Raw genomic sequence first — 27,665 nt, forward strand, 5'->3', positions numbered from 1 at the left:
TAGAGTAAGTAGGTCATTAGATGATAAGTTGGCTTAGTATGTTTTAATAAGTGCAAATTAATGCAGGGCTTTTGTTTTTAGTCAAAGTGAAACTAAAGACTGAAATATTGTATTAAATAAGTCAATAACTGACTAGGAAGAAATTTATGCTGTAACACCAAAAACATATTTTTTAGGCTTTCATTTGTTAGCAAAAATCCCTTTAAATCTTTATTTTGTATACTTGTGTGATATTGCTCATATATACACCGATCATAACATTATGACCACTGGCAGGTGAAGTGAATAACACTGATTTATCTCTTCATCACGGCACCTGTTAGTGGGTGGGATATAGTCACATCAGCAAGTGAACATTTTTTCCTCAAAGTTGATGTGTTAGAAACAGGAAAAATGGGCAAGCGTAAGGATTTGAGCGAGTTTGACAAGGGCCAAGTTGAGATGGCTAGAAGACCGGGTCAGAGCAACTTCCAAAACTCTTGTGGGCTGTTCCTGGTCTGCAGTGGTCAGTATCTATCAGAAATGGTCCAAGGAAGGAACAGTGGTGAACCGGCGACAGGGTCATGGGCGGCCAAGGCTCATTGATGCACCTGGGGAACGAAGGCTGGCCCGTGTGGTCCGATCAAACAGACGAGCTACTACAGCTCAAATTTCTCAAGAAGTTAATGCCGATAGAAAGGTGCCAGAATACACAGCATATTGAGTATGGGGCTGCGTAGCCGCAGACCAGTCAGGGTGCCCATGCTGACCCCTGTCCACCACAGAAAGCGCCAACAGTGGGCACGTGAGCATCAGAACTGGACCACAGAGCAATGGAAGAAAGTGGCCTGGTCTGATGAATTTTTCTTTTACATCACATGGATGGCTGGGTGCGTGTGCGTCCCTTACCTGGGGAACATATGGCACCAGGATGCACTATGGGAAGAAGGTAAGACAACAGAGACAATGTGATGGTTTGAGCAATGTTCTGCTGGGAAACCTTGGGTCCTGCCATCCATGTGGATGTTACTTTGACATGTATCACCTAGCTAAGCATTGTTGCAGACCATATACACCCTTTCAAGAAAACAGTATTCCCTGGCAGCAAAACACAATATTAGGAAGGTGGTCATAATGTTATGTCTGATTGGTGTGTGTGTGTGTGTGTGTGTGTATACATATATATAATTATCCAGATTCATTTCACCCGGCAGACAATGGCACAAGAAACATTTGAGATCGAGACTTACCTTCTTTCTGGCCAGCAGTAGGTCCTGGTAAGCATTGGAGCGCAAGAAACGAGGGTAGCTGTCACTCTTCATCAGCTTGTAGATGTGGTCCTGAAAGAGAAAAACATTGGAGGCTGACAGTAAGTCCACAGCCAGGCAAAAGAAAAGTTCCTTATTGCAAAGTAATGAGAATGAGCCAAGAATCTTCTGAAAACAAGCTTCTTGTCCTCATGATCATGCTTTAATTCGCATCTCAATCAAGACTTTCACATATGCAAACAGGTATAAATCTGTAGTTCCTCCCAAAGGAAGTGTACATCTATTTCTGATAAGCCATATCTTGCAGTAGCAAAAGTTTACTCAAGGCGATGAAGGTGCACATTTCTTTTCTTCCTAACACATTACTTTCAAATTAAGCGTAATCCATATGACAGTCTCTGAGCAGCAATGTCATAGATTCTTTAACACATCCTTCAATTATTCTGCTTTGAATTTTCTGAAAGCAGTAAAGCTTGTAGTTGGTGACAGTTTCTGGAATAAAATGGATTTTATACTGCCAAAGAGATGGTGATTTTTGCCCTGCTTCTGATCATTTCAATGCCAGTTATTCTGTCTTTTTCATCAATCATGTAAATGTAGATAAATGAAGGAGACAGACATAAGGCAAACTGTCTTGAACAAAGCCACGATGACAAGGGCAAGGAACAGATGATCCATCAGCATTACTGAACATCAATCTCCCCGAATGGCCCAAAGCCTTTAAGTTCCTCTTTCATCAATTCCAAGACTGAAAAAGATTCTGCCTTGGGCACAACTTGTCCCTAAGTGCAACTTTAATACTCCCTCTGTCCTTTAAAAGACCTAAAAGCCCTCAATCATCTGTAAAAATGTTATGTGTTTACACATTAGTTACTGCACATAATAAATAATAATATACAATTGTTGGATATGTCATGATTTCTATATCTATAGAGGGATAATTTCCCCCAAAAGTGTAGAAAGGGTGTGGGAATTGTGAAAAGGAACTAAAGCCAACAGTGGCTGAGCCCAGCTTCCTGTGACAGCTTACTCACCTGGGCATCTTCAAAGCTGTAGCGGCCCGGGTCTTTTAGATTCTGACTGGTGCGCTCGTAACTGTGCGAGTCAAGATTGATGGCGTTTGGAGCTCCTTCAGCAAGAAACTCCTGCCAGATCTCCTGAGCACGAGCCGGCACTTCCTGAAGAGGGCGGCTCTTCAGATCTTGCACAGCCAACCAGAACCTAAAGAGAAACCAATAACTAATGTCAGCTGTACTGTAATGGGAGGATGGTAAAAAATCTAATGAACTTTAACATTATGTACTTTAATTGTACGGTTTGACAATGAACGCTACAGTTATAAACTAAGTGTTGTGAATTAGCTTTAGCTAAAAACACTATGATGCATGCATCAGATGAATGTTCAAGTTTATCTATGTTTTTTTTGTATCTGTCCCTATCCAAATAAAAACACTGATATTATCTCCCTAAAGATGATTTTTACTCCCAATCAGCTAGCCTGACAAGCCAGACCCACATTAAGATGTTTGGTCTGGAAAATTTGGATAGGATAGCGCTACAACCAACCAGAGCAACGAAGGTGAAACGGAGCTCATTGATAGATTAAACATTCGCCATATTCGGTCTGCAAAACTCCGAACACATCTTCCCGTTTTAAGAATGACTTCAGTGCCGTTCTTTTTTCTTTTCTCAGAGAAAAGCTTAACTCCAAGTCTTCCAGAGTCGCGGCTCAAAGCTGATTCGAAAGACCGCCGTTCGCCAGTTTCTGTGTTTACTAGAAGCACGCAAACACAACTCGGCCGTCGTCATTATGGCCCCGCCCGCCGACTCTATACACGATGTGATTGGCCCGGCAAGAGTTTGGCGTTTACATCTCAGAAGGGTATTGAGAGTTGCTAGACAACACTCGCCGCTAGGGTGTGTCTAGATTTCTTGGCTACCAATCAGCAGAGGTGGGTAGTAACGAATTACATTTACTTCGTTACATTTACTTGAGTACATTTTTTGGGTAACTTGTACTTTTAGAGTATATTTAAAAATGGGTACTTTTACTTTTACTCAAGTACATTTCTTGTGAAAAAACTGTACTTTTACTTCGTTACATTCGGTGGCGTTCCTCCGCTACTGTCAATGGTGATAATTAATTATATATTTTTAAATAAGTTATGACTTGTTCGCAAGTCTCGCGAAACGTTGGAGAGGCTGCTTCGCGAGAGGTGGATATGCATCACCCGCATAAAATTAGCGCGCGTTTAGTCAGAAGATGATGGCCGAAGCAGAGGGAGATGTGTGAGAGTTACGGCAGATCACCCGTACGTGGCCTCAAGTTTAGCCTGTTTTCAGTCCAAGATTTCAAAAAGAACAGTTTCATAATTTAATGCATGCTGTGTGCACCAAAATGAACTGACTTCTCAGCATACAAAAATTCCAGCTCCTACCTGAGAAAACAGCGGTAAGTGTGATGCCTATATTTGAACACTATTAATGGTAATTTGGTAACTATGGGCACTTTTCCTTTATTGTAATACTATTTCACACACTGTCCGAGTGTTTTCCTCATATGCGTTCTTGTGCAAGCATTGACAAATCGTTTGAATCCTCCGAACACGCGTTCACATCTGCACATTTACATATCTTGTTTTCTCATAAAACGAGCAACCTCATTGGCAAAATGTACCTGTGACAATGTTTTTGCAAACCACAAAATACGTACCAATACACACTGCAGGAATTCCAACAGAAATGAACACTATATAGGCAGAAAAACCTATATTTTTTTATATATAAAACCTGCATTTTTTTTTGTCTATGGTTTGTAAACTAAAACATTTTGAATTTTGCGTCACAGCTCCATGTTCTGCTTTTCTGTTTCACCAGATTTGCTCGATAGCTCAGCTGATACAGATTTGTATTTATATGCGAAAAGCTTGAGAACGAACCCCATGAAGAACGATCGAGTAAAAGAGCTCAAAGACGAGTTCTAAACATAAGCTAAAAATACATGGACACAATTTTATTTTTGTCACATATTTGCTTTTATTAACACTTTCGGGTAGGTTTAGTGTGGGTGTACGTTAAAGGGTTACTTCAGCGATTAGCATATGGCTTTGTATCAGTAGAAACCCTGGAGTATATTCAAATTATTGTGCTTTCCCCCCTCATATCTCCCTGAGACAAGAGATTTATGCATTTTATTTCTGGAAAAATTCCTCCTATGTTGCAAATTGACGATATTTGCATCATAGGAGGAATGTTTGCCCAGAGGCTAAAGACTACAGCCAGCAGAGGGAGCCATTTCCGCATGTTTTGAATCCACGCATGGGGGATGGAGATCACACTCAGCTTGCAGTGAAAGCTCAACTGGCAGCAGCAGGCACTCATTTAAACGGAGCTATGGTGAGCAATGTAAGTCTTTTAACTTCTCAAATTCATTTCTATGAAAGTTAAGCTTGCAAAGGCATGAACTGAAATGCACCAGACTGAACTCGCGTTGTGAATGTATGCCGCGAGTGTAGTCGCGATTACCTCAGCTCTCATCACTCCTGCAGTTAGTGCTCAGAGCTGTCTGTGATACTCGCGCGGTGACTCACTCATTATATTGAACAGACACGTTCAGTTTTTAATTGTAGTGTCTACTCTAACTCAGTCACAGTAATGAAGTTGGTGGTCGGGAATGGCCTCACAGGGCAGCGAAGCATTCTGGGAATTGTAGTCTTTCATCCCCATGGGACAAAAATACATTTTCTGTCTTTTCTCAGTCTAGAAGACACCAAATTCAAAAACAATTTCACATTTCTACTGCATTGATGACCCAGTTAAAATACAGATTCATCTTCCCAGCGCTGAAGTACCCCTTTAAAAACACAACGTAACAAAACATGTCAGATTCACGCAAATCTGTTCTGGAAAAAAATAAGCTTTTAGCGCCACCCAGTGGACATTTCACTTTGAAACTGTCGCAATATGTACGTATTGGTACATATTTTGTGGTTTGCAAAAACGTTGCCATAGGTACTGATGAGATCAGGCTAAAAACGAAACAAATTGAATAGCCTAATGTGACATCTTGCATTTATACACATATCCGGACAGACAACAGTCTGCATTCTATACATTTAAAAATGGGACTGTATTTTTAAGAATGCATATACTTATAAAAATATAAGAACAAAGTATGTTTTAAAAAGAGCTGTGGTTAGCCCAGCACACCATTAATTTACACTGTTTAACCATTAAACACACACACATACATTATATATATATATATATATATATATATATATATATATATATATATATATATATATATATATGGAGGTGTGTGAAAGCTCTCTAAGTAGTCTGAAATTCAGGGTTTTTGGATCTTATCAATCAGATCGAAAGTAACTAGTAACTAAGTACTTGAGTAGTTTTTTCATCTAATACTTTTTTACTCTTACTCAAGTAACTATTACGATTGTTACTTTTACTTTTACTTGAGTAAATATTTCCGTAAGTACTTGTACTTTTACTTGAGTAAAGATTTTGGCTACTCTACCCACCTCTGCCAATCAGCACTTGCCGAGTTACTTTTGGAACCTTTTTACAACACTGATGGCAATGGCATTCCCAAACTCCTTAGTAACAAACACCAGGCTAATTATTGAAGTCAGCACACACTTGACAGACAGAGGCAACTCATACTCTCATATCACACTTGCTCTGTAGCTCCATTGATCTCTGCAGTGTGGAAGTGGTTTAGGGCCTAATGGTCCCAGGGGAGAGTCAGGCAGTCAAGAGGACACATCACTTTCACTCTCCTCATAGACTGGCAAACATAAGACAGCCCCCACAGAGGCTATTAGATGCCTAGCTAGGGGATACATGGAGATACGAGAGAACGAGAAGGATGAGAGATACATGGAGACAAGCAGCATTTTATCTCTTGCCTAGTCACTTTACAGCTCCAGTGACCTGCATTATCTCTGTAGCTCCCTTCGGGGCCTCGCTGTCCTGGTTGGGCGTCTCCTGGGGCCCTCCACAGCCTCATTTGCCCCACGATGCCCGTGGTTTGCAGTAGCTTATCACAATGCATCAGAGATCAGGCTTAGGGGGTTGTAATGATCATGTACCATCAGTGAATTCACTCGCTCTTTTTCACTCGGCGATATTAAAGCACAGCTCTGCAGTTGAGGTCTGACCTTTTGCTTGTCCTGTTCTGCTACATTTTGTGCAAGTCATTAACAGCGGAGTGGGAGTTTAAGACAGAGGGATGAGTATAAAGGGTGAAAATGTCACAGAAGTGCAAATGAAAAGAAGAGAGAGGAATATGGTGGCTCACAGGAGGTTCTCGGAGCTGAATTCGGACTCCAAGAATTTAAGGAACTGCTCACGGCCCACTGGGTCCTTTAAAGCCTCGTCCAATGAGAAGCCCCACTTCTTTACTCGCTGTTGACTCGGGTCCTTACTGAGACAGACAGACGGAGGGAGAAAGACAGTCTTTTATTTATTTAACTTGCATTGTTCTTTGTGATATCTACTGACAGCAGCTACTGCTTTGACAACACAATGTACTATTGTTCGTCATATTAACAAGACAAAGATGATAAAGGGAGAAAGAGACTGTTTGTGTACACAAGATCACTTAATCATGTCTAATAATATCTTGTACATTAGTCTTTGAATAAGTAACAATATGTAAAGCTCCACAGGAATACCAACCATTTTAGAAAGCTTAATTCTAACAACTGTTAATTAACTTAATAAGGTAAATTAGTCAACATCTTTTTTGCATAATTAAGTGACAAGAGTCACATCGTTGAAAAATGTGAAGAGATATACTAAAAGAAACCCAGAAATGAAACACTAGGATGAGTGTGTGTGTGTGTGTGTGTGTGTGTGTGTGTGTGTGTGTGTGTGTGTGTGTGTGTGTGTGTGTGTGTGTGTGTGTGTGTGTGTGTGGGAGGTATTCCTTCATTCCTGTCAGGGCATCTTTGAGGTGCTGTGTGAACGGCTGCAGCGTTTTATGTAATTCAAAACAACATAAGTACTCCGGGCAGACTTAAACTACTTGAGATATTCAGAACAAGGTACTACATTAGTCACAATCCTGATGAGAGATCCACCAATCAGAGTAGTCAGTGTTCCTATGGAAACATGACTCCTGCTCTGCGAATGATGTCATCAAATCAGTCTCCCCGCGCTATCAGTTTCACAGTCCTATGTTCTTACCTAGACTATTTCCTATATATTTAAATTTTATGTTGTAAAATCTATGACTGAAAATCTGTAGTTTTATAGCACACATTTAGTTCTATCACTTGCCATGCAGATTTCTGTCCACTATTCAGAAACTGCCAGCAGACCTAGCCTAGAAATCTAGACGCACCCTAGCAGCAGCAGATCTAAATACACTTCTGAGCTGTAAAAATCAAACTCTGGCTAATCACATTGTGTATAGAGTCGGTGGGCGGGTTTGACTTAATTACAGCAGAGTTGCGTTTGCGTGCTTCTAGTAAACACAGAAACTGGCGAACGGCGGTCTTTCGAATCGGCTTTGGCCGCGACTCTTGAAGACTTGGAGTTAAGCTTTTCTTTGAGAAAAGAACAAAGAACGACACTGAAGTCATTCTTAAAAAGGGAAGATGTGTTTGGAGTTTGGCCGACCGGATAAGGCGAAAGTTTAATCTGTCAACTAGCTCCGCTTCATGTTGCTCTGGTTGGTTGTAGCGCTATCCTATCGCTTGCAAAGGGAGTTTGAAAGACAACCATTTATCCCACCCCTCAGATTGAACCCTGTCAATGGTGAGTTTCCAGACCAAACATCTTGATGTGGGTCTGGCTTATCAGGCTACAGCAGACCCATAGGCTATGTTATTTTAGATTTTTAGATTTTAGATTGTACCCCAGTTTGAAAATGGGTAGGGAACAATGACATAGCATTACAGTGTAGGGCTTCATGACATATCATTTGAGCATCAATATCATGATGTATGCATCCATGATAGTGACATCACAGGATGTGGGATGGCAAGTATAGGGATCGTGATTGATCCGGGATTCGTAAGTGCCAGTTCGGAACACATGTGATTCGCGGATTAATTGCAAAGTTTAACCATAATAGAGTGAAAATTTATAATTTGCATCTGTGTTTTAAAGGTGGGGTAAGTGTAATTTCAAAACCGTTTTACAAAACATCCTCAGGTCGAGTCCAATAACAAACTTGTAGCCAATCAGCAGGTAAGGGGCGTGTCTACTAATGATGGTGAGAAGAGAGCGCCCGCTCAATGCACTTCATTATTCAAAACACACGACACACAGGACGCATTAGCCGAGAACTAATATATGCTGGCTTTTGCTTGAATATGCTCGTGTGTCATGTTCACTTGTTTGTCCATTTGTGATCGTATTGTCGCTCACTTCAGCGATGATAAAGACCCGTTCATTTCTACAACGTATGGAGCATCTAAATCTCCTCACTGTGTGCTTCAAGCATCAGTTTACAAAATGTGTCCGACAAGTAAGATACTCTGAATATATGTTCGTTTCCTCTTTTTATGATCTATATAACTCTAATCCGGTCATAATTGTAACATGTCATTAGCTGGACCGTCGTGCTTGTGTACTATCAAGTTGTTCATGAGAACGGTTTGTGTTTTTTTGTGATCGCTATAACTCTCTAATCTTGTCATATTTGTAATATGTTAATTTGTTAAACTGTCGTGCTTGTGTACTAATGAGTTGTTCATGAGAACGGTTTGTGTTTTTGTGATGGAAGGGGTGACTTTTTCATTGAATATTCGACCTGGATTAGTAACACACAGATTCTGACATAGTTATTGTCTGGGTTACGCATGTGTGGGGCAGACTGACTAGAGAAGAGAGAAATCGAAAGAAATGTGTGATGTTTAGGTTTTCATACCTGGCCTCTAGCTCCCAGAAAGTGACATCATCCCCGATCCAGGGATTAGATGGCTCTGGTACTGTCACAAAGGGGTCATAGTCAAGATACTGCTCAGTGTAGCTCATCAATCTGCAAGACAAAGGTATGAAATAATGTTTATATTTTAATATTATTGTATAAAAGTCTGTCTAATTTTTTTACTACTGGAGCCAAATTATTACTGGAACCGAATTTATTACTGCAACTGAAATAACGGTTCTCACACAAGCCTATCTCAGTCGATGTGGTTTCCTGTATGACTAAAACATACAGCATGACAAGTGTGGTTTGATTCCTGAATGAATGATTCCAATGAGCCTGTTAGGTTACATTTTATTTCACTGTCAAGTCAAGTCAACTTTATTTATATAGCGCTTCTTAGAATGCTGATTGTTTCAAAGTAAGCTTCACAGTGTTAAACAGGAAAATAATAAGCAAGTCAATTCTAGCCATTCTACATGTCAGCTACCAGTCATTAGAGTATTAGTAAACGGTCTGCTTAATATCTGCTAACACTTTATTTTGATGGTACCCCAATAGACAATTTTACTGACTATAGGTATCTTTGCAACTACAAGTCAATTTATTCTACTAACCCTAACCCACAGTGTACTAACATTTCACTAGTCTACTAGTACTGATGAATAGTTTGAATTTAACTGTGAGTGTTGTGAAGTGAAGGTCATACTGTATGGAATCTTGTAATTAAAGACACATTAGGTTTGTCTGTAGGTATTTCTAAGAATGAATGAAGTATGATTCCAAACTTTTTCTTTGTTTATTATTTTTGGTTTAATAGTTGCAATAAAGGCCTGGTCACACCAAGAATGATAATTATTAAGGCTAACTATAACGGTAACTATTTTAGCGTGCACACTGCAGTTTTATTGCCTGCCACTTTACATGCTCAGGCTCCTTAGAGTTAGGTGGATTCTGATTTGTTGACGCGGATGTTTTTCAACATTCATCAGCTGGAAACGTTTTTTTTTCTGAAAGTGACTCCAATGCTATTGTTCCTCTGTGTCGTTATTGTTATAGTTATGATGTGGACTACTTTTACTTTTAGAATGATTTACAGAATTATATATTTATTGTTATCATTGTTGTTATCCTTGAGGTGAACAGGCCCTAAATGTTGTCTCTAAAACAATTATTGCATGCAATGTTTACAATATACTTTTATTAAAAGTATTTTCAAAGCTATTTATAATGAAAATAATCTCACTATATTTGGCAATAAAATTATTATTTTTTTTGAAATATGTGTTTCTTACAAGTACAAAAAAATTAAGGAATCAGAATTGTTGAAAACTGGAACCATTCAATTATTTAGATTTTCATTTTCAAGCATACCCCCCCCCCCCCAAAAAAAACAACTCATATTAATTGCATATATATATATATATATATATATATATATATATATATATATATATATATATAATATACACATGGTATTCTTATTTCTTATGAATATTTTCAAAATTGTAATTAATTTCTATGTAAAGCACTTTGAATTGCCATTGTTTATGAAATGTGCTATACAAATAAACTGCCTTGCCTTGCCTTGCCTAGCATTTATTAATATTTGCTAAGAAAAGTTTGAGTTTCAAGGACAGATCCAGAAAGAGGACTTACGTTTCGGCGACTTTGGACATTTTCATACAGTGTCGATCCAACTGAGTATTCAAGAAAACAATCTGGAAAAAAAGACAGAGCATCTCCACTTGAGCATGTGAGTGATCCGTGCTAAATATTAATATCCACTGTGAGGCTGTCGAGAATCAAATTCACACCATCGCTCGCACACACCTCTTTCTCTACATCCTCTCTGGTGTCCTTGCTGCTTTGCTGTAAGGGTGTGTGTACAGGACTTTGAGTCTGTGTGTCATCCACTACTCCATACACTGACTGTTAGACAGGGACAAAGATGGGTTACAAATACAATCATCTGCCATATACATACAATATACAAATGAACACAGCATCAGCACCTTTTTCACCCTTTGAGGATTTTTCAGGCGGCGACACTTCCTGATGTCCATCTCGGTGGTGTTGACACACCCAGGCTGTGAATCACAATCACATGTAAATATAGATATAAAAACTGATACGATGTGCACTTTTCCCCACTACAATCGTCATACACACAAATCTCTGCACCCAATAATTACACATATCGTTTTGGATTCTTTCCTTAAAAATCTGTTAATGTGTTACCTATAAAAACTGTAAGATTAATCACACTTAAACATTTGATAACACGAATGAATAGGGTTCTATACATTAATTAGTTAATGAAATGGCTAAAATAAAATATTTTAAAAATAACATTATTATAAGAATTGTTACAGCATTTATTGAAATGGGTTAATGGGATAGTTCACCAAAATGTTTTAATTGTGTCATCATTTTCTCACCCTCATGTCATTTCAAACCAGTAGTATAATTGCATTTGTTTTTTAAAAAGCAAAAGATATTTGATTATTAGTTTTGGTTACCACTGACTTCCACTGTATGGACAGAAAACACTGACACAGTTTTCAGAAATATCTTTCTTTTCGATTCACAACATGAACATGTTAAGAAAATTATGACAGAATTTTAATTTTTAAATTAACTATCTGTTTAAATGTTAATAATTTCAAGTAAAAAAATATACATTTTTGTTGTAATTTTACAAAATTTTGTTGTAAAACATAATAAATATTTTGAATATACTGACAGTCCTAGAAAGTAAATTCATTTTTTGCTGAAACACTATTTGGAGTTTCTGCAGATTAAAACCTCTGGAGAACATCTAAACTTCTTTTGAAGTTGCCTCAAATATCCTGTTATGTCCTCAATAAACTTTAATATGCATTGAAAAAGCCCCAAAGTGTTTTATTTTAGTTACTAAAGGAACTTTTTTTTTTAGCAAGAACTGGCGTTTTTTAAATGGGCCTTGAGGTATTGAGGTTTCTGAAAAACCACAAATGATGTCTCAAGTACCTCATTTTTACAATGTGCCTATTTGATCTATTCAGTTCAAACAAAAATGCAAACATAGCAACCCATCCCACATTGGATCCACCCCTCACACACCACAGGACGGTGAACATCCCAGAAGGCTCTCTCTTGACTATCCAGAATCTTTCTCTCCGTTTTGTCTTTTTTCCTGTCGATCCTACAAAATCAAAGAAACACAAAGCTGCAAGACATTAATATTAGACAAAGAGCAGGATACATTCCCAATTCACACACACGTGTCCTGCCTCACACGGTAAAACAACCAAAGAGCAAAGCCCTTGTGCTCATCAAAGTTGCAACCTGCCTGCGAGCAGAGCTAATTCATTTCCATTCCTGCCACTTCACTCTTACGTAACTGACATTTGCTGCATCACTCTCTCTATCTCTCGCTGATCCTCGTTTTTGAGCCCTGAGACTCGCATTCATCTCTCCTGTTCTCGTTCTCCACAAAATTGGAGGTATCGTCATTAAAAGTACAGCAGACAGTGTGATGATAGACACAGACTGATGATTAAAAATCAGAGCAGGGTTGACTTGTGTTTGCAGCCCTCGGCCATCAGATGAGGCTCTTCAGCCGGTGTTTGAAGAGTGAGAGGCTGCTTCAATCAATGAGATCCACTCCAAATCAAAAGCACATGCTAATACGTCTCGCACATCAGAAATATTATTGTGTTACATCATAATCAGAGTTTACAGTACGTATGTCTTTGTGTGAATGTGTGTGGGCTGAATGCAAAGGGAAGATCTGTCTTCAACAGAGAAGAGAGCAGGTATGAGTGAGAGCAAGTGTTTGCGTAGTTGTCCTGACAACAGCACTTACTTGACCTGAGCCTCAGCCTGCATGAAGATGAACTCCCACTTCCTGGCAAAAGCCCTCTGTAGTCTCGCTAGATTCTCCTAAATGAAAGAGACAGCGATAATAAGTGCGAGAAAGAAAGAAAAGAAAGAAAGGAAAGAAAGATTTGAAAACTGATGGCAGCTATAGTAAAAACAAGTATGCTAGTCCGAATTCAGCTTATTCACATAATGTGCATACAGTATACATACTTATAAATATTTTATACTGCAGCAAAAGTATGCCATTTATGCCATATTATATATGAAGACTTCATATATGCAGATGCAAAAAGCCTCCAAGTCCTTTTGAAGTTTTTTTGTTTGTTTTTTTAAATAAGCATATTTGCCAGACTCTTTATGTAGAGGTTTCTACCTAAGCACCAGTACTTCTGAATGGGCTGAGGCTGGGATTTAGCGGGTTTGAAGTAAAAATATTTTATGAATGTATACTATAGTGGGGCAAAAAAGTATTTAGTCAGCCCCTAATTGTGCAAGTTCTCCCACTTAAAAGTATGAGAGAGGCCTGTATTTTTCATCATAGGTACACTTCAAATATGAGAGACAGAATGAGAAAAACAAATCCATAAAAGCATGCAAATTATGATGGAAATGCAAATTATGGTGGAAAATATGTATTTGGTCAATAACAAAAGTTAATCTCAATACTTTGTTATATACCCTTTGTTGGCAAGAAGACAAACGTTTTCTGTGAGTCGCCACAAGGTTTTTACGCACTTTTTCTGGTAGTTTGGCCCATTCCTCCATGCAGAACTGCTCTAGAGCAGTGATGTTTTGAGGCTGTGTCTGGGCAACACAGATTTTCAACTCCCTCTAAAGATTTTCTATGGGGTTGAGATCTCGAGACTGGCTAGGCCAATCCAGGAGTTTGAAATGCTTCTTATGAAGCCACTCCTTCGTTGCCCGGGTGGTGTGTTTGGGATCATTGTCATGCTGAAAGACCCAGCCATGTTTCATCTTCAATAACCTTGCTGATGGAAGGAGGTTTTTACTCGAAATCTCACGATACATGGCCCCATTCATTCTTTCCTTTACACAGATCAGTCTTCCTGGTCCCTTTGCAGAAAAACAGCCCCAAAGAGTGATGTCTCCACCCCCATGCTTCACAGTAGGTATGGTGCAACTCAGCATTCTTTCTCCTCCAAACACGACAAGTTGAGTTTTTACCAAAGTTATATTTTGGTTTCATATGACCATATGACATTCACCCAATCCTCTTCTGGATCATCCAAACGCTCTCTAGCAAACTTCAGACAGGCCCAGACATGTACTGGCTTAAGCAGGGGGACACATCTGGCACTGCGTATTGTGTTAGTAATGGTAGCCTTTGTTACTTTGGTCCCAGCTTTCTGCATGTCATTCACTAGGGCCCCCGTGTGGTTCTGGGATTTTTGCTCACCATTCTTGTGATCATTTTGACCCCCCGGGGTGAGATCTTGCGTGGAGATCCAGATCGAGGGTGATTATTAGTGGTCTTGTATGTCTTCCATTTCCTAAAATTTGCTCCCACAATTGATTTCTTCACACCAAGCTGCTTACCTATTGCAGATTCAGTCTTCCCAGCCTGGTGCAGGTCTACAATTTTGTTTCTGGTGTCTTTTGACAGCTCTTTGGTCTTGGCCATAGTGGAGTTTGGAGTCTGACTGTTTGATGTTGTTGACAGGTGTCTTTTATACTGATACTTATACTAACGAGTTCAAACAGGTGCCATTAATACAGAAGTTACAGGTCTGTGAGAGACAGAATTCTTACTTTTTTGAGGATGACCAAACACTTATTTTCCACCATAATTTGCAAATAATTTCTTCTCTAAATCCTTAAAAAATTTGATTGGATTTTTTTTTCTCATTCTGTCTCTCATAGTTGCCTCTCAAGTGTACCTATGATGAAAATTACAGGTCTCTCTCATACTTTTAAGTGGGTGAACTTGCACAATTGGTGGCTGACTAAATACTTTTTTTACCCCACTGTATATGCGGTGAGCAGTATTGTTATCTCATTTTTGACCGAAGTGGCTTTTAGAGGCTTTTTCATCTGAACTCTTCATATACACACACTACTGTTTAAAAGTTTGGGATCAAGATTTTTTTTAATGTTTATAAAAGAAGTCTCTTATGCTCATTGCATTTATTTAATCCAAAATACAGTAGTTCTATCTGAATACATTATATCAGTGTCACATTATCCTTTAGAAATCATTCTAATATGCTGATTTGAAAACAGTTTGAAAATAAATTTGGATTCTTTGATTATTAGAAAGTTCAAAAGAACAGCATTAATCTAAAACAGAAAGCATTTTGTACCATTATAAATGTCATAGCTGTTTTTGCCAGAGACCAACATTTTTGGAAGACTTTTAAAAGCATAAAATTTATCATTTTCCTTCTCTGCTCAGGATAGTCAGTAATGAAGAGCCAAATGAAGTATCGGCTCACTCCATGCTTTCAGGTCTAAAGTAACTCAACGTATCTGCCAATAACAACGAGAATCCAAATTGAAATACTTCTATGCTGACAAAACACAAAGCTTCCATTGTCTCTTACGGCTGTCATCAACAGTGGGTCACTTACCGCCTCATAGTCCGCCAGCTCTAGCCGGGTCTTGTTCTGCATGGTTCGTTTGCAAAGATAGATAGCTGTGACAGGCAACAGAGGGCAGGAGGGAGGGAGGGAGAGAGAGAGAGAGAGAGAGAGAGAGAGAGAGAGAGAGAGAGAGAGAGAGAGAGAGAGAGAGAGAGAGAGAGAGAGAGAGAGAGAGAGAGAGAGAGAGAGAGAGAGAGAGAGAGAAGAGAAGAGAAGAGAAGAGAAGAGAAGAGAAGAGAAGAGAAGAGAAGAGAAGAGAAGAGAAGAGAAGAGAAGAGAAGAGAAGAGAAGAGAAGAGAAGAGAAGAGAAGAGAAGAGAAGAGAAGAGAAGAGAAGAGAAGAGAAGAGAAGAGAAGAGAAGAGAAGAGAAGAGAAGAGAAGAGAGAAACAGACAGGAGGTCATGAGAGATTTGGCCTTATCAGCCACCATGTATAATCCCGTCCCTACAAACACACCACACACCCAGCATAAGACCTTGATTGGATTTTGTGCTTTATCTGCATCTATCATCTCTGCTTAGCCAGTTTACAGACAGTAGGAACTGTGAATGAGTCACCATTGACCATCAGTGAACATCTGCCCACAGTCAACTCATTCTCATACACCTACTGATCCACACGCACAGAGAAGCTCTGCAGTTCTCCCTCACTATACAACAGAGCTAATAATCCTGGGAAAGCAGACTGTGGGCTGAACACAGGGCGTTCTGTGTTACGAGTTATATTGGCTCTCTGAAAAACATATACGGTAAGGCTCCGTGTGCTCTTACGTCATTGGGATTCTGCCCAGCAGGGTCCCTCTCTTACCGTAGTCTGTGTTCTCTGGTTCCCAGCAATTAGAGGGCCAAAAGTATGGAGCCTGGGTGAGAGAAAGAGAGAGGATTACTCTTGAGTTTTGTATAAGCAACTTATTCTAGCTCAAATAAATTTTGTTGCTAATTTCTCATATTTATTAATCTAATGCTCACTTCAAAGGGGTGATGAATTGAGAAATCAACTTTCACTTGAGTTTTTGATATATTAAAGGTCATGGTAATATGAGAATATCATGTACGTTTCAAAGCTAAAAACGTCCTTTTTAGTCAAAGAATGCTTTTATTGACAGCTGGCTCAGCAAACAATCGATCTGTGAATGTGTGTCCCCATGAAGTCAGAGAGCAGTAAAACGCAGCCTTAACTGATGAAAAAGAACACCTAATTCTAAAGCCCCGCCCACTGATCTATGCCTGGCATTTAAGATAAATAACAGGCCTATGTGGAGCTAAACCAGATCAAACTTCCAAGCAATAAAAGCTTACGAAATGTTTCAAATATGCCATAAGCTTCCAAAATGCATGGTTGAACTTTGTTTTTTATGAAGATCCAGCTCACATGGGAAAGTCATTGCGGTTGTTCACTGAATTAGTTTGTAAACAAGAGACTGGATTTGCAGACAGGATGAGATTAAAAAACAATGCTGTGGCTTCTGGATATCACAGGAATGATTCAATTTTTTTAATATGTGAAAGTATTACATTGTTGCGTTTGATATCTACTGATTATATGTACGTGTCTAACTATTATTTATTATTATTTATTGTCTAACAAATATTTGAGGTGTTGTTGGTTCATTGTCCTGCGATTCTTGATCAGACTCGAAAATGTATGGACCTATTATCTTAAATAGTGAAATACAACTACACACGTGTGTGTGTGTGTTCATGGTTCACGGTTATATTCACCGATTGGGCAGGACAAGTAATACAAAATAACATTCCAATTAATTGCAGGTGGATAAGAGATAAATCATTTTGTTTGTTTGATAAAGACATTTCGCAAACCCTTTGGGCGAATCATTCCGGTTGCTGTTTCTCCACATTGGAAGTTTTCAAAACAATCCGTAATGTGTACTGACAGGGGAGCCAAAGCTCATTATAATATACAGCAAAACTGTTATCTAATCAGATCAGTGGGCATTTAATTCAAAATCTTCAATGCAGCACGCCCATAAAAACAGAGCATCCCAAGAGCTAGGCTCAAAACCAGTGTAGAAAATAGCCTATTACTTATACATTATGATGTTTTTGAATGTAAAAACCAAGCAAACGTCATTAGTTGACCTCAGACAACAGTATAGAAAAATAAAAAAGCCAGTTCATGACACTTTTAAGTTAATCTTTAACATTAAATGTAATCTTTAGCAAATCTCAAAATGAATATCCCTTTTTCATAATGTAAATAATTTTAATACTCAACGGTGATGATGAGTTATTAAATGATGATTTTATGATCAACGGTGGGGATCATATTTCTTTTTTCCCTGCAATAACTGATATTTTTATTGAAGAACAGAGAATCTCAAATATTCTGAAATTTGAAAATCTTGAATACTCTCCCAAAATTACTTGTGGTTAATTAGATTAAATATACCAACATTTGCAGTTTCTGATAATAAAACATGTTTGAAAGCAAGAAAATTTGTCATAGTAACACTACAAATACTAGAGGCCTTTGAATATTATGTTGGCCAGTAAGGGTCTTTGAATATTATGTTGGACAGTAAGGGTCTTTGAATATTATGTTGGACAGTTAAGAACCGCTGTGCTAAAATATATCTGCTTACTGCTTACTAGCTAAAGTAGAAGCTGAAATGGTGATTCTGTTTGGTGCAAATATTATATGAAGATATTTATGTTATAAAAGCCATTAACAACTGAACTAAATCTCTCTCCTTTGTGGAGCCAGTTTAAAAGACTACAGGCGGCACAAAGCAAATGATGGTGTGTTGAAATCATTATCGTCAGGCAATGAGCTGATGAGCCATACTCCAGAGAAACACTAATTCCCCTCTGAGTAATTAATGAATGTACAAAAGAAACTTAGATTTATTCATTGGCTTATTGATACTGTGTCGTGCTTATTGGAAAGATATAGCTACTGTCATTATCTGAGAATTTAGCTTTTCTTCTAAAAAGCTGGATAAGTTACCGTTGTTTTTGGGGGTGGAATTGAAGATGATCATTTAAAACAAGGATACTTTAGTACTTTAATTGTGTATTGACACATAAACAATACACCTGCACCCATATTTCACTGTATTTTTAGCAGAGGTTTAGCAGTGCCTGATTTTTTTGGAGGGTTCTTTGAAAGAATAAATCACATCATAATCACAGCTCAGACGATTGGTTAATAAATCCTGGATGTGCAGATTTCAAATCACATACTCCAGCTACTGCCGGTAAGATGAATGGAAATGCTAATGGATAGCTTTCTCCAGGTATTATAGAGATTTTTGGCTGAAGAAAATGTGAAATAATGTCTAAATGAGAGTTTAGCAATTCTTACAGTTTTACCCAACAGTCAAAAGACTGCCTTGTTATTCCTGTGAAACATCTCAGTAGTGTGAGCTAAAAAGGGTCAGAGGAAGATGTGCCCTTGGCAATCTCCTCGCTAATCATCTAAATCACTGAAAAATTAAGCATCAGACTTAACCAGAAATATGTACCTATTTCTGTATGTACCTGTTTCTGGAGGACATAGTGAGATTACATTTTATTTAACACATTATGAGCCAGATTTACTAAACAGGGTAAATAAGCCTGAGAGAGGACAAAAAAAGAGAAGAAGTTCTGCCCGTGATCTAATGACGATGCGCAAAATAAAGAACATAATCTAACAAGAGCAGCACAAAACTAATTTAAGACATTATTTTTTGTCTGTTAAATAATGTCGTAAATACCAGTAAATTGTTGAACACAAACCTTAGTAAATCACCTTGCACGATTCATTTAAATACTCTCCCATACATTTTGCTCCCAAAAATATGCAATAAGGTCAGCTACAAAAATAACCCTGTCCATTGCCTTTTAACCGTCTTACAATAATTTTTTAACGCCAAAAGAGGGTTTGTGCTGGTGCAAGCTGTTAGTAAATCTGGCCCTAGCAAATAATAACACACTATGGTTAAAAAGTTTGTGGTCGGTAAGATTTTTAAATGTTTTTGAAAAAAGTCTCATCGCTCATGATTAGCAATGCTGCATTTATCATACAGTAAAAACAGTAATATTTGGAAATATTACTACAATTTAAAGTAACTTTTTTCTATTTTAAAGGTGTCATGAACTGGCCTTTTTTTATACTGTTGTCTGAGATCAACTAATTACGTTCGTGTGGTTTTTACATTCAAAAACATAACTAATAAGTAATAGGCTATTTTCTACACTGGTTTTGAGGCTCTCTCCTGAACGCTGGGTTTTGATGGGCGTGCCACATTGGAGACTTAGAAATAAACGCCCACGGCTAGGATATGATAAGATTTGCATATTTAATGAGCTTAAGCTCCCTTGTCAGTTCAGGGAGAGAAGAGAATGAGGGAGACGCGGCAACCGGAATGATTTTCTCGATCACAGGGCTCGTAAATGTCTTTATCAAACAAACACAATGTTTTATTTCTCATCGACAATAGATTGATTGGACTATTATTTTTATATTACACATAGCCCGCAAGATCTGACGATATAAGCGCGACCCGCCCACACACATACATGTTCGGCGCGTGCGCCGCCCTTCAGATGTCAACTCGAGAGAGACTGAGAGAGAATAGCAGAACAAGAACGGAATAAGAGATTCATCGGCCTAAAGGATATTCTTATATTACCATGACCTTTTATATATCAAAAGCTCAAGGGAAAGTTGATTCCTCAATTCATCACCCCTTTAATATATTTAATAATGTATCCTTGTAATGGCAAAGCTGAGTTTTCAGCATCATTATTCAAGTATTCAGTGTCGCACGATCCTTCAGAAATCATTCTGATATCCTGATTTAGTGCTCAAGAAACATTTATGATTTTTATCAATGTTGAAAACAGTGCTGTTTAATATTTTTGTGGAAAAAACAACAACAAAAAAAGAACAAAATGGCACTCAATCTTTTGTGTGAATGAAGGGCTAAGCATTAGGTATTGGTGACCTAAGCAGTAATTTTTTTTCAGGATCTGTGATGAATAGAAAGGACTGTATTTAAATAGAAATCTTTTGTAACTGTTTAAATGTCTTTACCGTCCCTTTTGATCAATTTAAAGCATCCTTGCTTTAAAAAAACATGCTGACCCAATCCGTTGAAGTATATGTATAATGTTAAACGAATCACATTAATGTACTGCTTGACTTATGCCTTCTAGAGAAGAGCTTAAAAAGGCAGATGCACTGATCAAACACAATTCTATTTGTTCAGCAGGTGTAAAGGTCAGTGGAGCTACTGGTTTTCACACAGCAGATTCAGAAGCTCAGCAGTGCTAAGGTGAAACAAGATCACATCCTGGAAACCACAGCTGCCAGGATACAGTCCATGTGGCTCTTATGCAGTTGATGGTAGATAGATAAGCTCACCTGAAAGCGGTAAAATGTCCCGTCATCCTTGAGGGTTAGAACATGATCAGAGATGGGAAATATGTAGCCTTGGGCAGCGATCAGGCTGCCGATGTGTATGGCCTCCACTGTAAATAAAGAAATTAAAAATGTAATCTTACTAAATACTTTCATAAACAAATGATTGCAGTCATCAATAAGATGTATCTTTCTTCAGATGAGGACCTACCGGGATCTTCTATGTTGAGGTTCTTCATCATCCACTGAACAATGTCTGAACCTAAAGTTTTAAAAGGGGAAACATATCACCTTATTTTCACATGCAAATGTATGCATAAATTATATTTACTCCTCAAAGCTTTGATATCATCAAACTCATCACTGTGTGCCAAGACCCATTATGGGTTATAATTCAGTGCGTGTCAGATCAGTCAAGCTAAATCTACATTAGCACCACCTCAGTCATGTTCAACATCAACGCTTTAGTTCCAAATCAGCTATTAGTTATCCGGGCCTGCGGGCATCTGTTTGGAGCTGCTCAGTGTAGTAATTGTGTTTAGCGAAGTGAGCACATCATGCCATATCTTCAGGTTTATTCTCTTTGAGGGCTTATAAGAACAAATAGCAGCTTTCCCAGCATTCATCATCATACACCAAAGAAAGCTGTGAAAGTTAAAGCGGTTAGTTGGATTGGTTCGAGACCACAGGGGCATGTGGCACCGAATCTGTCACCGAATCCACCCTCTGATCTGTGAAATGCCCTGGCAAACAACAACGTAGTACATATTTTATCAGCACTGACAGTAATATACATTTTTAAATAGCATCAACTTAGATAAACAGCAAAAGATTGCTATTTGAAAGGTACACTCAACATGTAACTTTTTCCTCGTTAAAAGTTTGAACCCAACTGAAATGAATAATACTTTTGAAATAAATATTAAATTACATTTCCCATCAGATGAAGACTAACTGTGAACCTATTATCAAACTTTCGCTTACAGAAAAACAATCATGCCTGACTTAATTCGGATAGCTAGCAAGTAATCCCCTTTTGATCGATCTTTTGATGATAATCTCAAAAACAAAAAGCTGAAGATAAAAGAGCTGGATGACAAATATTAGCTAACTAGCCATGGCATGAATTTCATATACTTCCTAAAATAATTTTGTAAACAAATAAGTAAATAAATATTTTTGCAGTATTCGTGTTGTTTTCTGTTAGTTCACCCAAAAATTGAAATTCAGTCTTGTGTTATTACTGACCCTCATGTCATTCCAAACCCGAAAGACTTTCGCTCATCTTCGGAACACAAATGAAAGAATAGTTTTTTATGAAATTGGAGAGCTTTCAGTCCATCTGAGAGCTTTTTAGTAGGGGTGTGCATTGGCACTTCCTTCACGATTCGATTCGATTACGATTCACCAGGTAACGATTCGATTCGATTCTACGATGCATTGTGATGCATCAAAATTCTACTGCACACAAAGCAAATTTTTCATCAGTCATGAGGCAATACAAGCAGATATTAAACAACAGATTGTATTGGCTGCTATGTGTCTCCTGTATCTTTGACATAAAAGTTATTAAATAAAATAAAATGTAATTAAATAAAATGCAAATAGCCCTTAAATGCATGACTGTTTCACCAAACATTCTTACATATTCAGGTCGTTAGCGACCCGGATCTATATTTAACATGGATAGACCTCTACCTGTCGTGATAATATATAAAACTCCTGATTTTAGAGTAACAGCTACAGAAGAATAAAATAAAACCTATTTCGTTACCTTTTGGAGCTTTTTAAGGATTCAGTTTGAGCAGATGTTAAATACCATCATCATATGACCTCGTCAGAGCTCGTTTACCAGTATATTCAGCATCTGCTCATATTCGCGATCTCCAGCATATTCTCAAAACTCATTTTCAATGTCTTCAAAATCAATATTTTGATCACTGACAGCTTCTTGACCACATCCATCATCAAGAGACAGTGACACTAACATATGATTGTGTTTAGTACTTGCTTTCTGCGGTAAATCACTGAGCCATTTCAAGTTTTGCAGATTATTGTTTCGTTTTCTGTCAGAGGTAACTATGAGTGAAACGTCACTTCATCATTGCGTATCAGACATTGCCACCTTGTGGAATAAAGTTGAATTGCGGCGTTTTTCGTCATTATAGATTCATTGATTATTGTGCAAAAAAAATATACGTACAATCCTATACACCTCGGGTCGTTAGCGCGTTTTTAATAACCTGTCTATCGCGGTCATCTCCCTCCGCCTCAGCCATCTTCCTTGTTGTTGTTGTTATTCTCTCGGAACCGGAAGTATTTGAAACTTCACAACTTTATCGTCCGCCAGAAAATAAACAGTGACATAATCGATTATGGCACTTTGCCGCATCGATGCTGAATCGTTCATGCCCCGCATCGCGATGCATCGCCGAATCGATTATTGTTGACACCCCTACTTTTTAGTGTTCCCAACTGAGCAAGCCAAGCCAAAGGAGACAGTGGCAAGGAACCAAAACTCCATCAGGGCGTGATGGAGAAAAATAAACCTTGGGAGAAACCAGACTCAGTCGGGGTGCCAGTTCTCCTCGGGCCTATTAACACACCGTGTATGATTATTATTTTAGCTACCTTACAGGTCAGAAATCATATTTTAGGAAGCGACATGATTACTTTGCTTGCGCAAAAAAAATGAATTCACCACTTTATTTACAAAATATTAAATCTCTAATGTGTGTTGAAGGGACCGCCACGACGCATGCGTGTTGTGCTGACGAGAGTGTTGCGTGAACACGTTTAAAAGTGCTTTAGTTGTGTGGGCTGTCAATGGATGGACAAAACTTATCAGAAAAAGATTTTTATTTGTGTTCTGAGGATGAACGAAAGTCTTACAAATTTAGAACGACATGAGGATGAGTAATTATCGACAGAAGTTTCATTTTTGGGGGAACTAACCTTTTAAAAAAACTTTAAATCAATATTTCATGCAATTATATTTGTTACATTACCTGATTCTATACATATTGACTATATTCACTGAATTTACAGAAAATATTGCTTATAAATATAGCTTGAAATGTTCGAAAATATGTATATCTCAATTGTTACAATTAAAGTGTATTGTATTTTCTCACACACACTTTATGATAATGACCATTGAAAAACCCACATACTGAAGGTCCACCACTATCAACATCTACCAAATAACACACCAGTTTAGACACACACTGTTCCACCCATATTCCAGTATACCTGTAACAACGCTGGGAATCTTGGACAGGAAGCTCTTGACCGTTCTGACTGGCACACCTTCAGTTTCATCTTGGAGGCGTGTGATGATGTCCTCAATCTACAGGACGAGAGAAGAAAGAATCTGTCTAGTTAGTTTGGCTGACTCACATCTCACACTGTAGCTACAGTCTAGGTCTGCTTCACTTTTATTTCAGCATCCATATTGACAGGAATTAACACAGCCCACAAAAGCAGGGGCTGCACAGCAGAAGCGTAGAGTCTATTTTTTGCAGTATACAAAATCAGTTCAGTATAAAATACAAACACAATGCTTTGTGCATCTATTCATCAACACCATTATTTCATGGTATTTTTCAACAGCTCGCTCCTGATAGTCATTGTATACATGGCCAGTTAAAAGCTTTTTTATAAACAGTAATATTGTAAAATATTACTAAAAATGTAAAAGTGTTTTCTATTTGAATATATTTTAAAATTGTATTTATTTCTGTGAGAATGATTTCTGAAGGATCATGAAGACTGGAAATTCAGTTTTGCAGTAACAGGAATGAACTCTATGATAGAAATATAAGGCTGTTATTAAAGGAAACACTCAATTTAGTAAACCACAACTCAGCTCTGTTCCACACCAGAACACTGTCACTTTAAATGCAGTGATTCACTTAATTTCATTCTACCATTAGGATTGTTCCGGTCATTTTACAGCTTTTTTTTTTCAAAGTGTAGTATCACATTCTAAACAAACTGTCACTCATAACAGGTGTAAATACATACACCTACATCTACTGCTCCCAATACTAAACGCATCAAGTACCCAATGCGCACAAAGCATGGGCCAAATGTATTTATTCAGTTTTATTCCCAAAATCTTATAAAGCCACAGAAAGGATACCTTCACTTGGGATGGGAACATCTGTTTTCATTCCTCTCTGGATACGCAGGCGTCTAAGCAGACGCCTTTCGAGTACACAAGCTTGCACCTACAGTCTATAAATAATCCCGGCACTGATGAAAACAGCTAATAGTTTTGCAGGAGAGGGGGAGCATAATGAGATTAGGTAGCGTTCTCTGCTTTGGAGATTGCATGTTGTCATCACTGTTCTGTGGCGCTCAACCCTCTTTTTTTGCACGTGTTGTGTAGGAGGCGAGATCTCAGTTGCTTTTAATGCATACAGTAGCTATATATAAACAATCAAAGCCAGACCCCGACCCCCGTGAGCCCACGTCAACACGACGCTGCTAAAATAAAGCTAGGCCACTTCACTTCCAAGTATAAAGAGACGGCGTGTACATCATCCACTGATGCCAAACAAAACATACAGCTGTGCTGCATGAGGACTCGCCTTCATTTTCCAAAAAAACACTCTAGTCATCACATCCATTACCACATGAGACTAATTTCCCCTCTCTACCCATAAAAAGCACTTCACTTCGGTTAATGCTCTCTATCTAGTGGCTAAAACGTAAGTCTATGGTGCAAACTATTCTAAATGGGTCGATGAGTGTTGGCCTGAGTCCCATGAGAGATCCTGGCTGTAGACAGACAACATTGTGGGACAGGAAGTCCACCTCTAAAGCCAGTGGCAAAAAAGGAAGCCAAAGCAGAGTGATCTCCTTAACATACAAATCAATACAGATAAAATGTTACATGGTGTTGTTTAGACGGCAAAATGGCATCTATCCAACAGCATCCCAGCTTCCTGCCCCACAAAATTATCAATATTCAAAGTTTCAATAAGCAAAAGTAGGGCTGGATTATGGGCCAGATGACCATTAGGGTCCCCTGGCCCTGTATACAGTGTGATTTGACCACCAGGCCCCGGGCCCTTTCGACCCCAGCTACTACTTTTAGGGGCCATTCACACAGAACATTAAAATAAGGCAGTGAAATGTAAAAATATGTCAAGAGATGTGTTTTTTTTTTTAAAGTTGAGCTTATTTTAATTTGAGTGCCACTTTTTTGTTTTGTTTTATTTTGAAAATTCACCTTTGAATGGCATTTCACGCACAAAACTGCAAAAAAACAAGTGCACTGGTCAAACACATTCCTCTAGAAAATATATAGAAAAGCAGCATAGTGGAATGTAAAAACACGATCTGAACAGTTCTTTAGTCATCTAATAGTTAGCCTAACAAAACATGCTTTTTCTTTTGATAGCCAAATCACCCTCGTTGCTTAAAGTAGGATAAGTGGTCTGTTATGAAGGCATGATCATTTCAAATAAAAAGAGACTGATTTTGAGCAAATTCGCACTAGTCATCATGACAAAGCTTGTGCATCCTTCCTTAATGAGAGTGAATGCCATTAAATGAACTTAACGGATGCCATGCCTTATCTCTCTGAAAGACACACTTCACCCGGCCTCATGCTGGGTTGTCTATTTCAGTACAATCAGCAGCACTCACTAGAGAGCTCTTTTTAGGACGGGCCCTTGTGTTGGGTACATCCCAAAAAGCACTTACATATGTCAAATTCTGTCAAAACACTGTGCCGTTCTTATTAGGTTATCACAGTACTGTCCCCATCAGAGGCCACCGCAGCGTGTGTTAAATGTAGAAATTAGCGCTCTTGCTTCTTCAAGGAAAGCAAGTGAAGCAGCCTCCAGTTCGGGAAGTGCCTGTAAACATTTGTAAACATTTTGCCCTGGCACATTACTTCACATGAAAGAATTCATTCAAAAATGGCTAAAGAATATATTGCTAATATACATTTAAAAAAAAAATTTTTTTTACATAAAATATATTTACATAGTTTATTTATATTTACACACATTTATTTTCTTTTATTGCATCATGAATTTTCAGCCAATTTTATAGTGTTACAAAAAAAGTCTATTGCAAATAAATGCTGTTCTTCTGAACTTTATTCATCCAATAATCCTGAAAAAAAGGAAAATCCATACAAATATTTAGCAGCACTTTTTTCAATGTTTCTTGAGCATCAAATTAACATAGAATTATTTGTGAAGGATCATGTGACACTGAAGACTGGAGTAATGAAGCTGAAAATTCAGTTGTCATAACAGTAACCAATTACATTTTAAAACATTAAAATAGAATATAGAGCTATTTTCACAAGTAATATTTCACAGTGTAACTGTTTTTACTATATATTTTGATAAAATAAATGCAGTCTAGGTGAGCTTAAGAGACTTCTTCAGTCTATATTGTCCAAACTATATTTTAAGATTGGAATTGAAAGTTTAAAAAGAACATGTTTTCTTTGTGAGGGATAATCCACAACTAGCTATGCATTAAACTAGTTTAATGCACAACATGAAGGCAAGGAACCACCCAAAGATCTATCACTCGTTAGATCTAGCATCTGTCCGCTTACAATCAGACATTATAGAGCAGTAAAGTTAGATTTAATTGATTGATCGAGAGAGACAGAGAGAGAGAGAGAGAGAGAGAGAGAGAGAGAGGTGTGTG

General features: G+C 38.1%; 1 protein-coding gene across 4 annotated transcripts in view; it reads right to left on the reverse strand.

Annotated features, from left to right (window-relative positions):
- Window positions 1–27,665, reverse strand: part of rgs6 (regulator of G protein signaling 6) — a 108,082-nt gene that overhangs the window by 4,774 nt on the left and 75,643 nt on the right. For all 4 annotated transcript variants that reach the window (XM_067417495.1, XM_067417492.1, XM_067417493.1 and 1 more), the window contains exons 3-16: window positions 24,234–24,330; window positions 21,193–21,243; window positions 20,985–21,091; window positions 16,422–16,473; window positions 15,603–15,667; window positions 12,998–13,074; window positions 12,253–12,334; window positions 11,163–11,237; window positions 10,981–11,079; window positions 10,807–10,868; window positions 9,148–9,258; window positions 6,568–6,693; window positions 2,282–2,468; window positions 1,230–1,319 (exon numbers count right to left, since the gene is read on the reverse strand). In XM_067417495.1, the coding sequence (XP_067273596.1) occupies window positions 1,230–1,319; window positions 2,282–2,468; window positions 6,568–6,693; window positions 9,148–9,258; window positions 10,807–10,868; window positions 10,981–11,079; window positions 11,163–11,237; window positions 12,253–12,334; window positions 12,998–13,074; window positions 15,603–15,667; window positions 16,422–16,473; window positions 20,985–21,091; window positions 21,193–21,243; window positions 24,234–24,330 (1,281 nt within the window). The remainder of the gene's footprint in view (window positions 1–1,229; window positions 1,320–2,281; window positions 2,469–6,567; window positions 6,694–9,147; window positions 9,259–10,806; window positions 10,869–10,980; window positions 11,080–11,162; window positions 11,238–12,252; window positions 12,335–12,997; window positions 13,075–15,602; window positions 15,668–16,421; window positions 16,474–20,984; window positions 21,092–21,192; window positions 21,244–24,233; window positions 24,331–27,665) is intronic.

This window comes from Pseudorasbora parva, chromosome 15 (genome assembly GCF_024679245.1).
Source record: "Pseudorasbora parva isolate DD20220531a chromosome 15, ASM2467924v1, whole genome shotgun sequence".
In the NCBI taxonomy this organism is placed as follows: domain Eukaryota; kingdom Metazoa; phylum Chordata; class Actinopteri; order Cypriniformes; family Gobionidae; genus Pseudorasbora; species Pseudorasbora parva.